We start from the raw sequence: 13,550 nt of genomic DNA on the forward strand, positions 1-13,550 counted from the left end.
GTAAGAACTTTTTTTTTAAATTTGATAAATTGTTTAACTATTTATCTCCAGTACAGTCAACGCTTATAGGAAATAGATACCTATCTTAATCATTTTAAACTGTAAATACCGAAGTAAAAAATTGAAATGTTGTTATATTTTTATGAAAAATAGAAAAAAAATCGATTGAGTCGCTAACAGCGGTTTGTGTGCAAATATCATCATTGAGTATAATATGGCATACTCAATGCTACGATATAATTTCTATGGAGTGTTGACAGCAAATGTATGTACTAATTATGCAAGCAATTTAAATATGTAATGGTAAACCATAAATTGTATACGAGAACAGAGACGGTTCTCTGGCCTAGTGGAATAGTTTGGTATCCAAACATTTTGTAAAATAAAAATTTGGAGAAAAGTACAAGGGGATTTAATCCAAAATTGTTGTGGCACCCATGCGTGTAGGTAGAAATTCGGGTCTCGGGCAGAAATTTTTGACAAGCCGCCCGGCGTGTTGCCGTACAGCATGAACGTCGGAACGTGCCAGTGATAAAGCCGGGTTCGGTCACTTACACGCACGCGCACGGCCGCGCGACATCGCGTCTTTAGCGGCAGCAGCAGCAGCAGCAGCAGCTGTGCGTGGTGTGAAAAACAGGCATAGCCGTAGCATAACGACGGGAGAGACAATTGTGCGCGTGCGCACTGCCTATATTGCTCAATCGCACCGAGTCGTATTTTGAACCGACCGCAACACATGTTTTATTTTTCCCCATTCGAAATGTGATGTAGTCGGTGCACCGCGTAGATAGCATAACATAAATTCTAATAAGAATCGCTTGTTGGCTATCTCTCTCTCTCTCTCTCTCTCTCTTCATTCCGTTTAATTTGTTATTCCTTTTCGCTAATTATTCAATTATTATTATTATTATTATTATTATTATTATTCACGTTCGCTCCGTTCGTCCGTCGCCGTTACCGTTTTCTTCCGATAGCAGACAACCCGCCCGCCCGCCCGCAACCTGCACGCCGCCGGTCAACAAACACCCCTCCCCCCCACCGCACGCGAGTGAGCGCGCACGTTTCGTATTTTTCTTTCTCGTCGTCTCGAAGTTTTGTTCGATTTCTCCTCGCTCCGGAGTCCGGACAATTCGTTTTAGCGTGAGCCCGCCCGTCCGCGCACTCGTGTGTGTGTCTGTGTATGTGCGTCTCCGTGCGACCGTACGTAATTGTCCGCGTGCGTGCGTGCCCGCATAACAATATTCTATAATAACGCACACACTCGCGTTTACGTGCCCATCGTATATTGTTATTAATTATGTCATTATTATCATTAGAAAAATCGTAATAATACATATAATATATGACACTCTTTCTCGTCCAGTTTTTGTCACTCCGGTTCTACCGGCCGCCGTCGACCAGCGCGTTTGACTCTCGCGTCGTCGTCGGTGTCGGTGTCATCACCGTCGGAGCGTTCCTCTTCTTTTTGGCAACCGATCGGTTCAGGTATCATTTAACTGTTGCCGTCACGACGGAAGCCCGGGCCGCCGAACGATTGCGAGAGCCGATCATCCAGTTTGCCGTGAACCCCGTGGACGAATTCGGTGACGAAGAGGTACACGGTGACTCCGACGACGACTCGGACACGGACACGGACACGGACACGGACGATCTGACCATATAAATCGTAAGGCACTGTGTTCGCTGGCACTTCACACTCAACTGTTGCGGCGGTACGACCATGTGCTAGAGCACCGTGTCTAGTTGTAATCGTCTAGTGCGAAACGTCGGCTGCGTTTATTACCGATTCGCTAGAAAATTGAGATGTCAGTCAAGGACGGACCTATCGTCAAGATGGATGTTGACTGCCCGTCAAATCTTAAAAGGTCCAACAGTGCGCCGATGATCAACGATATTAATGCTTCCATAGTCGGGTCACTACCATGCACTACTCTGTCTAGGTAGGTACTATTATATTATCCAGACGGTAACTCTAACAGTCTCCGGTGTCTACTATTATAACCGTTTCTCTTTTATTATATGCCGTTCTTACAGTATGTACCTAACTAACTTAATGAATTGTTTACATAGATATTTTCAGTACCTAGCATCAATTACTGAGTAAGACCTTTTACATTTTAATCCTGGTTTGGTGTTGGAACATAACTATTATTCTAGTCCAGCTACCTATGCCAGGTGTATTAAATAACTTTTGAATAACTATGTAAACCATTTCGATAAATAGGTATCCATTAGAAATTTTTTAAAATCAAGCAATAAATAGTGTGCTGAATGATGATCATGTAACGTTATACTAAATTGGATTCTATTTTGTTTCAGAGAAAATACGTGTAACATATTTTTACGAAATGTACAAGTACAACCACGCTTTCGTAGATTTAGCACAAGTGGAAGTCCTCATAATGTAATGCCAAATGTAAGTCACTAATGGTTCTTCTGTCAACATAATATGCACTTATCTTTGTCTGTAGTTTATGAGGCAATCTTTGGAATTTGAATTCAAACATTTACAAAATTAATTTTTGCTAGCAAAGAACATTAGTTGTAAGCTTGATTTAATGATATTGATGTAATAATAATTGATATAATTTTCAAATGATCTGAAAAATGATATGTGTATATTAAGTTACCCATTTTTGATTTTAGTATGGTTTTTATTAAATTATAAATGTATTACATTTACGGGTCTAGTTTTATGGAATGAAAATGAAAACATTTTGTTATCAAATCCCCTTTTTATGTTTACACAATATACATACAACAAAATTATTTAGTACTGATAGAAAATATATCTATTTATTGGAAATATATTAACATATACAACTTCAATTATTAAAAAGTATTGAAATATTAAAATAAATAACTTTATTTCAGACTTCGCCAAAATTAGTTCATAGAGTTAATCAACTGCGACAGGAAGAAACAGTTGATTTGATTAATAGAGAAGTGGCCCATGAAAGAGAAATACACTCTGCAATGCAAATATCTCAATCATGGGAAGATTTATCTATCATGATGGATTCACCGACAAAGGTAGTCTAATAATTTATTCCTACATACTTATTATATGATTTAATAGTTCTGTATTATGATTTGTGTTCACTAGTCAATATGGTTCTTCGATTAAAATTTATCTTTTAGTTGTGGTCAGTTAAAACATAAATACTAATGAAAATGTTCAATAACCAATTAATACCTATTAAAATGATATTACATTGTGTTTGTATATTGATACTTGAGGTATAAATATCTTTAAACATTTTGGCCAGGATTTAAATTTTTTAATACAAAAACTTGTACCTATACCTAATTAGAAAACTGATATTTATATTAAGTGTATGATATTTTTAATTTTATAGCCAGATGAAGGACAGTTTGGTAAACAACCAGGTGGAATGCATGTTAGACCTAATATATATGATCCACTGCATTTAAATTTTTCAATGACTTCTGCTCCATCATCACCTTCGCCAACCAGATCATTGAGACATTGCGTATCACCATCGCTTTTCAAACCTAATTTATCGCCAAGTCCAACTCGTAAAACCTTTACATCTGGGTAATTATTTTTTAAATATTTTATTTAAAGGTTAACGTTATAATGCAATAGTCATTGTTCAAGTTTGAACCACTTTCAATGAACTAACAATTATGTTATATCATTTTCATTTGCATTAACAATTTTAATAACATTATTCTTATAATTGTTTATATTTTTATTTACATCCAAAATATTAAATGGATAGATCTATCTTGAACCTTAACGGTTCTTAATGAACGTGTAAGGAATTGTCAAGATGTTTAATTGTGCTACAAAATGCACAATAAAGTTTAAATAAATGTGTCTCTTGCTGTAATTGCCTGAATTTATAAATACTTAATACTCACAATTTGTTTTATGTATAATATATTAATATGCTAACAGATTTTAGATTTGATAATTGTTTACATAGTTTATGTTTTAGACGAAGCTTGAGTCCAATTTCAATGCGTCCTAGCACTTTAGGACCTGTTAAAAGGAAATGTGACATGGATGACTATGAACCAATTTCAAAGAAATGGGGATTGCTGATTACCAATAATAGGTTTGTTATATCATTTTTATTCCATTTATTTATTAACAAAATAATTTTGCATCAGAATATTAAATGCATTTTGATGAAACTACATTGTCGTTCAATTAGTGCAACTGACAATAATTAAACATTAGTCAATTTAAATTTAAAACAATTTTATATTTTGTTGTATCTTTTTATATAGGTGCATATAAAGATACAGTGCGTTAACGAATAAGTTCTGTACAGTACGCATATTATTAAAATGTTGATTATTGTGCTCTGATAAAATATTTCATCTTAAAGCTAATGCTTATTTATATTTTAATTTAAGTTTCAATTATTGAATTAGCACTTGTCTCATATAATTTAACTAAATAATTTAAACTGTTTGGTACACAATTAATTTTATTCTTTCATTTTTTTAATTAGGAGAACACTATTAACACTGAGTTAATCTATATTTATTAAATAATAAATACATAACACAGACAAATTAAATGATAAGAATATTTTTTTTTAATTTAAGTCTCGAGGTTTTGTTTTGATTAAACTATGAGGATGTTACACGGGTTGACTCCGTTTAACAAGAGCGAAACGTACCGAATTTACACTAAGAAGATCATATTTGGTGTCGTTGGTTTAAACATTTGAGTGAATTGACCTATTATGAAACTTGATGGTAAGAACGTTATCTGTGTTGGAATGTATTTTTTTGATAATTCAGTTTTTAAGTGAATCATGACTATTTCTAATTTACACTTTATTATGTACAAAAAATTTGCTTAAAATTTGAATTATCGTAAAAATCCACTTATAGATAATGTTCTTACCACTAAGTTTCATAATAGGTCGATTCACTCTAATTTTTAAACTAAAGGAGCTAAACCTATGTTTATTAACGGTTGAGCGTTTGTTATGTTACACACTTGTAAGACGGAGACAGCATATGTCCATGTAGTGTACTCTTAAGTACTTAGTATAATAATTCAAAAATGAGATGCATGTCAAATGAAGACTGTCTTTATTATTTAATAGAATCTCTAAGATTCGACATAACATTATTTTGGTTAGCTGTAGAAGTGATACCAAATGATACTCTAAAAAAAAATATGTAGGTATTGTTTGTATTTATCCTTATACTTGTTATGCTTACATGTTAATCATTATTAATTTTGCTAACTCTTTATTAAATATTATTTCAATAAATTTTAGGCCTGAACCAATGCAAGTGACCGGTATTGTTCCTACAACAATGAGCGCAACTTTAGTTACAGATTCCACATGTAGTAGCAGTGGTGATTCTTCAAATAGTAATCATTCTTTTTCCTTTAGACCATTGCAATCTCTAATGGATGAATCAAAAAGTAATTCCCAGTAACTACAATATTTTTACAGGAAATAATATTTTCACATTTTACTGTCGACTATTATAATTTTTTCTATTATTATTTTATTATTACAGTTACAATAATTATTATTATTATTATTTTTATTACAATTATTATTATCATTACTATTATCATTATAATTAAAATTATTCTTATTATCCTCATTATTATCATGACTTGATTTTACAAACATTTTAACAAATTTAAAATAATGTTGTTATTAAAAATTGTTTGTGACTTAGTCCCCATGTAAATAATTAGCATTTAATTAATATTGATTTTAACAAAATTGCATTATGCGATTGGTGTTAATTTGGGATTTTGTTGAAATCTAATTAATATATGATGTTAAAATTTTAGTTTTTTAATATTTTATTTTGTACTTTTTAAAACTACCTCTATCGGATATCATTATTCATTATTATTGCTTGGTTTATAATATTATCCTAAAATATGCAAAGTTAAGCATTAAAAAATCATGATTTTATATTCCAAACGTCAAAACATATGGAAAATACTGTTGTTAAACATTATTGTTAACTAATCAATGTACATAAGTTATCATTTAATTAATGTCGATTTTAACAAAATTGCATTATTCTATTGATGTCAATTTGGAATTTTGTTGAAATCTAATTAATTTAATATAATGTTTAATTTTACTATTTTATACTTTTTAAAACTACCTCTATCATATATATCATAATTCATTATTATGGCTGGGTTAATCATGTCATTAAATATGCTAGTTAAGCATTAAAAAAATTATTTTTTACTTTTAGTTGGTATATTATCATTTTTATGTTCTGATGTTTTTTTAAAACAAACAAAATAAATTGTTACAGCAAGACTGAAATACCGTATTAAAATTGATATTGTATATTTGTGTTTGGTCTTTAATTTGTATTTTGGTGATAAAAAATCATTAAATAAAATTCAAATACTGACTTAAAATGATATTACAATTGCTAGTTATTGTTGAATGAAACATGATATTCTAATTTACCTATGAAGCTATATACTAGAACAATATGCCTGCAAAAATGTTTATGGAAATTTCAATTTTTACCAGTAGTTTTTTTTTGGATATGCTACAGCGGAAATCGTCATCCCATATAAGCTGTAATAAAATAAATATGAGCAATCCAAATTAATACATTATTGTGCATTTGTGCTCCTTGCATTTTAGTTATTATGTTGTTATTGTGAAACTAGTAATTCTTAAATCATGTTCTTTGTGCATAATAGTGTACCTGTACAATCAGAATTCTACAGTGTTAAATGTATGGTTACACCATGTTATTTGTACATATTTTTTTAAACTGTAGTGTATAATATATTTTGTTATGTGAACACGGTTAAAAATTTAAAATCTTTAATATTTTAATTTATAACTTCCAAATTCCTCACTAAAAAAATAGTCATACTGTTTATGACCTTTGACGTTAATGAAAAATGTTACTGACACCTTTGTTACAGTATGGAGAAAAAAATTCTATTATGATTTATGAGTAATTTTGAGATTATTGAGATTTTATGCTTTAATATCCTTGAATATTTTGTTTCCAAGTTAAATGTTTTGTTCTAAATTAGATAGCATTCAATTTATGTAATAAAATATTTTTACACAATTTTATTATAAAGTTGAAAATGTTTTGGAACGTTAGCTGGGGCAGAGGAGATCTTAATTTCGGGTCTAGAAAACATATTTTGACTTCCCATTTGCTCATTGTCTGAATGTTTTAAGGGCTAACAAACAAACATAAACTTGAAAAAAATGTTACTTTGATCCATTAAATAACTCATAAAATTAACAAATACATTTTTTGTTTTAATATTTTCATTTAATATTAATATATAAAAACATACATATACAAATGTCATCAAGTAATAAGTATAATTAATAACTTAAGAGTAATTTAGAGAATAATGTGGATTTTTCATCGAATTTATTTATAATCATATTATCTAAACCATAGAGAATTTGTAGATCAATCGCCATCAACATGAAAGACTCAAAGTGTTCATTTGTCATTGGATTTCTCAAACAGTTTTCTTAATATTTTAAAGTAGAAAGTGACCTTTCACTGGCCACTTGGGTTACCGGCAAAGTTAGTAAATACTGATAAGCAATGGATAATGTTGGATGAGCATTAGAGTAAAGATTATATTTAATTAATGCATTGTAATGAGTGTTACAATTTTTAGATGGTTTTGATACGTCGGTTGTTATCTAACCTTTATTTTCTGTGTCACTGTTAACAGTGTTCGGACGCTCACTAAAAAAAATTAACTCTTTCACGTTTGTTTTTTCTAATGAACACATTCAAGTTTATTGAAAAAATGAATGCGTTCTCTAGGACATTCATTAAATTTTTTTATTATATGAATTATAAGAAGAAAATATTGTTATATAATATAATTAATTAATATATTTTAAACATATATTTATAAAATGGAAAATAAATTGAGCTTCTTAAAAATTGTTCAAATTTATTAAATTATAAATGTCGTTCAATTTGAAAAAAACGAGTGATGTTTACTTATTGTTCACTAAGTATGAACTTGTGAATGTGAGTTCATGAATGACGTTCTTTCCAAACACTGTTATTTAAGTACAGTTCTGCAGTATATTTATCATCTACAGGTTTCTTTAAGTGTTTCCAAGATTTTGAAAAACTTTCTTCAGATAGTTTATTTTTTATTTAATTTTCATTGTCTTCGTCAAAATATGGTTTTAATTTTGCAATTAATTTAACAAAAGCATTCTTAGGTAGTCCATTCACAAATGAATCAAAATGAAAAGTGATAATAATATTAGATTAATAAGTATTTCTTTATTATTTGTATATCGGTTTTCCATACTTTGTATAATATTGTATCAAATACTCTGTTATATACATCAACAGTTAACTTTTTGTCAATGTTCATAATAGTATCATCAGTAGCCTCATAATTATTAATTTGATTCTACTGTTTTATTGCCTGCAGCTTTATCTATTTTAAATAGAAATAAAATTTACATAAGCACTAGATAATTTTTATTTTAAATTAATTAAAATAATAATTTACCATCATGTGTTGTGTTCAAAATCATCTATAATTCTGTATAATTTTCGTCATATTTGTCTATGGTTTGGCTGTAAGGTTTTTGGTATGACCTATTAAAAATGAAAATATAATCAAGATAATAATGTCCATACCTACTGATATGTATAATGGACTTCTGTGACATGTTTTCATATATATTAAAGAGAATTATCAGTAAATTTACCCAATAGAAAAAATTAAATAACAAGATGATCTTTGTGCAATTATGAGCCGATTTGAGAAGTAATTTTTTTTTTTATTGCTTTCCGTTATATCTACTAGAGACGTTGACTCCTGTAAATATCTATGATGGAAATTATTATTATCTTTATTCTATGGAGTTGACCATAAGCTACTCATGGGGTAGTCATGGCTTTTTATAGCTTTTTATCATAGCCTTTGGCTACTCTGCTAAGTGCAAACTCCTCCCTCAATATTCAATAGTACATTGATATCATGATAATTGACCATTTTATTTTTAGTATAGTAAATGTAATTTAATGAGGTTGCCTCATTTATATTAGTCTATAGCTTGGGCACGAATAAGTATATATGTATACATATGTCATATGTATGTGTTAATGTGTATTAAATGTATCACTACCATGCCAGAAAAGTCTGGATAGAAATAACTAAGCTTATGGAGATGGTCATCAGAATTTGGACTTTCTTGTTCTCTATTATATCGAATCATATAGTTATAAATTATAATGTTATGTTTTCATTTTATGAAATTCAGATACACAGTTGTTATTGTCGTTTGTTTGATCGAGTACCTAACTACGGATAGTATTGTCTCCTATTAACTTTTATGATTTTATATAATTATGAGGGAAAACCTTTAAAATAATTTATCAATAATATTTTTGATTATGTTGCATTAATAATTATTGAGTTATTTTTATGAATACCGTGGAACAAGCTACTCCCACAAGAGGTTTGTTCGAACACACTATTCAGTGCCTGGTGGTTTAAACCAAGAACAATTTGATGATAGTAAATTACAGAATGAAACTGATACACCTAGAGAGTGCAAAACTTGTGTGCCGTGCACTTTTAAAATTGTATATACATTTTAACTTCACTCAGCGTCTAACTCTAATTTTTATTTACTGTATAACTGTATAAGTATACTTTAACATTAGTATGTATAACAGGTGACAGGTATATTGTGAAAGGTCATTCACAAAACTTAAGATCATGTGCAAACGGTTGAGAAGCTTTCTTTCTAAAAGATGTACTACATATAAGTTTGAGTAAGACTAGAACTAATGACTAAGAATCAATTCCTAAAGCAAGTGATGTGGTAGAATTAATACTTTCAAAAAGTTTATTAAGTTGTGATTTTGTGATACTTTTTTTTAAAGGTTGGATATTACTTTATAATGTGTTATTTTTTTCCCAAAATATTTAGATTTTTAAAATTGCCATAAAATCATAAATTATTGATGACCTTAATAAATATTGAGTAATTCAGTGATTACTTGGTTATTATTCTTACAATGTAACTAGTATATTTCAATTTATTTTATTCTTTGTTTATTAGCTTTTATACCTACATACAGTACATGATTAATTCTATGAGATTATGTACTTGAAATATTTTATTTACAATTTTTTGCAAGTTTCGATTGTTTTTGAATACTTTTCTTTTTGGTCAAACAACTGGCAATCGTTTACTTCCTTTTGATGAATTGTTATTTTTGACCTTCTTCTACTAATTATTGTGGTTGATTGAACACCTATTGTAGAACTGATCCTATATTTCAATGAAATTGAACTTTCATCTATGTAGTACTGCTGTTGTTAATGATTTCATATTTTTTGACACATTTTAAAAGAACATGTAATGATGGAGCTAGGAATTTATTTTGAATTATGTATCACGTGACACCAACTATTTGTTTTTTATAGTCTTCCCTCAATGTTTTATTCTCAATGATTTCAGTTTCTTTATTATTTATCTAATATTCAATGGGTAGTAGGTACATTTTTCAACAACTAGAAGGTATAGTACAGTCAAGCCCAGATTTATAAAATAATTGATCCTGAGGAAAATAGTAAAAATGGGCCCCACCAAACATACAACCTATCTCCAACTAAAATATTTTTTAATTTAATATGTTACAGAATTAAAATATTTAAAAAATAATTACACATGGTATAACAATCAAAAGCGTATTTATGAGTCTTATCGTTAATTTTAAGTACATACAAATTGATAGCTTGTATTATTTATTTATAGTGTTATAAGAGTCGACCAATATGTACAGCATATGGTACGAGTCAAAGCTTCATAGTGTTTTTTTTTTGTTTTGTAAACTTGGTGAAATTAAGGTAAGTGAATATAGGCGAATTTGGGTAACTCAACATTAACAATGAAATGATAAATTTAAAGACTGTTAAAATTCAATAAATTAAGATTTGTTAAGGGACCTGCACATAATCTTTTTTTTGGTCAAAACATGTATTTCAGGAAAAACTCTCATACCTCGTAGAGTGATCCGACAGGGTGCATTGGACAGTTTTTAAGTTCTATTTCTAAACCATAAAATACAATTTTGAATATGACAGAAAAATATTTTCATAACCCTTTTTTTTTTAAGCAAAAATATTAAAAATTTAAGCCCAATGCACCTTGTAGTAAATCACCCTCGTCTAACTAAACAAATTAAGTAATGAAATCAGACCACTCTACAGTCTTGACCAAAAAACGTGCTTTTCATTTTAAGTCTGTGGTAGGTATATTATTATTATTGTGCACGCATGCAGCTCGAGCGTAGAAAGTCTGATATCCATATAATACAACCACACCCACAATAATCATAATTTACGAGTTTACGACTTACACTAAATATGCCATAATATGCGATGGCGACGGAATTTAATATTGCCTAAATATTGCCCCTTATTAAAAAGACTTCGAACACTGAGCAGGCCCCTTTGATATAAAAAAAATACATTCGCCGTAATGTTTGGATTTGCCAAGATGCCAAGATGATATCATATATATTATTATTTATTTCTGATGTCAACATCCTTCTTGCTCATCAAATACTGCACCATATTCCATAATTCGCACACCAAACGATACGTTATTGCTTCCGCTTTTGACATCGCTCAATCACTTTGCGTTACAACTTAAAATGCCTTTCCTATTTTGTTAGATATTACGTTTAAATGGCCAACGCCTCTACACTGGATACGCGACTCACAAACACCATGGGCAACAGTGTTTATTGGATACGCATCTAACAAACACATTTTTGCTAATATAACAACCGCGAAAACGACTGTAGGTCGTAGAAAATAATCTCTTATTCAATTTAATTTTGATGACTGCACGCAGTATTGCTCAAGGGCCAACTGGTATATACCTATTTGGCTATTTAATATATACCTACTATATATGGGTAGGTACATCGTATTATTTGAAAAGTGTGTTGCTACGGTAGGTAATACAATGGCGATTAGATTCGAGCTGTTAAAAATCAGTTTCTTAATAAATAATATTATTATATGTATCTTTATTGACTAGGTATTATATTCATCATTCGGGTAGATTATAAACAGTGAGTAGTGACTCGATAAATTAATTTGTTACAGCTGTACTTTGGTACCTATATATTTTATCACAGACATTAATCTTATATAACATGACAAATTTGTCATGTTATATAATATGTATACATTTTTTTTATTTTAAATTGAAAATGTGATAATTTTTTGTTGATTTTGAGCATAGACATCTTTGCCGGATATGACGTGTACACATTGGAAAAAAAAACCTTTGATTAACCATAGATAATGGTTTTTTTTTTTTAATATACCTACATTGGGTATATAATATAGGTACTCTATACGTACAAAATAAAAAAAAAATGTCTTAAAAACTACAACCATTATTATATTCACCTTCATACATTTTTGTAATACCTACCGTCTACTAACTATTTTAGGATAATTTTTAAATTTCTATAATATTATAGTGTCAGTCTATATAGTATGGGGCCGGGCTTGCGCAACGGTAAAAACATACGAATTTGGACTCAGCTCATTGAATAATTTCGTGTGAATTATAATTTTAGTCAGGCAAATTCATGCTAATTAACGTGCTAAATATTTGTACAAAAAAATAAACCGTTTAAAAGTAGACATTTTCACCTAACAACCACGAATACAAAAAGAAGCGTTTCTCTGATCAAATCTGGCGAATTATGAAGCCAAAATATGCGTATACTAATTAATATTTATTAATCAAACCGCTTTAAATAAACATTTTATATTATTTTACATATTCATATACCATACTCATACTGCATAGGCAGGTAGGGAGTAGCATACTATCTAATTTATGGTTTTTAGGGCTATATATTATGTCTTCTGCTCTAAGTCTGATAATATATATTATCTAGTAACATAGCTGTAGTCATGTAGGTACAGTTTATCATTTTGAGACACTGTATAGTGTATAGTGACTCGAGTTGAGAAAATGTTGTACAAACGTGAATAATTTTGGTAGATAGGGGAAGTTGTTTAATCAGTCACAATAGCTAGTTCAAGTTGTACTGCGAGTTGTAACTCAAATAGTTACGCCTGTAGGTACCTCATTCGTCGCGTGACTCCGCGGCTGGTCATCGTCGGTATACCGACGCCTCGCAGCGGTGCGAACCGTTCGTTCTTCGTCGAAAACTGCATCGCTCGACACGCCCCAGTTCACGCGGTGTTGTCCAAACAACATTTTCTACAACACGAACTACGAATTTAATATTATTTGGAAATGCCTGCGACCTAGACAACCAGTCAGTGGCTGCGCAGCTGCTCAAAAAGTCAAAAAGAGCTCAACGCAGCACCTGTCGTTTCTTAATCTTATCAACTTCAAAGACGATTACGTCGTTATCACGATATGTACACATTCTCACATATATCACAAATACCATTGTAATCATTACATTATAATATTACAATCGCAGTAAGAAGAGTACCTATTATTATAATGCGTATCGTGTATTCG

General features: G+C 30.2%; 1 protein-coding gene and 1 long non-coding RNA gene across 3 annotated transcripts; one reads left to right on the plus strand and one right to left on the minus strand.

Annotated features, from left to right (window-relative positions):
• Window positions 1–1,337: 1,337 nt before the first annotated feature.
• On the plus strand, window positions 1,338–5,527 carry LOC111027126 (protein FAM122A). 2 transcript variants are annotated; one of them, XM_022305347.1, is made up of 6 exons: window positions 1,338–1,940; window positions 2,320–2,416; window positions 2,875–3,033; window positions 3,360–3,559; window positions 3,966–4,085; window positions 5,271–5,526. In XM_022305347.1, exons 1-6 carry the CDS (start codon window positions 1,804–1,806, stop codon window positions 5,434–5,436), a joined length of 879 nt encoding a protein of 292 aa, XP_022161039.1. In that variant the 5' UTR covers window positions 1,338–1,803; the 3' UTR covers window positions 5,437–5,526. The 2 variants fall into 2 exon arrangements, with proteins under 2 accessions (XP_022161039.1, XP_022161038.1); XM_022305346.1 differs by having other exon boundaries at window positions 1,804–1,940; window positions 3,954–4,085; window positions 5,271–5,527.
• A 2,397-nt stretch (window positions 5,528–7,924) lies between these two features.
• Window positions 7,925–13,269, minus strand: LOC111027121. The gene is made up of 3 exons (XR_002603757.1): window positions 13,143–13,269; window positions 8,519–8,607; window positions 7,925–8,443 (listed from the first exon to the last, which is right to left on the minus strand). It is a non-coding gene; the product is annotated as an uncharacterized LOC111027121 (long non-coding RNA).
• Window positions 13,270–13,550: the final 281 nt, after the last annotated feature.

This window comes from Myzus persicae, unplaced genomic scaffold (assembly GCF_001856785.1).
Source record: "Myzus persicae strain clone G006 unplaced genomic scaffold, MPER_G0061.0, whole genome shotgun sequence".
Lineage (NCBI taxonomy): Eukaryota > Metazoa > Arthropoda > Insecta > Hemiptera > Aphididae > Myzus > Myzus persicae.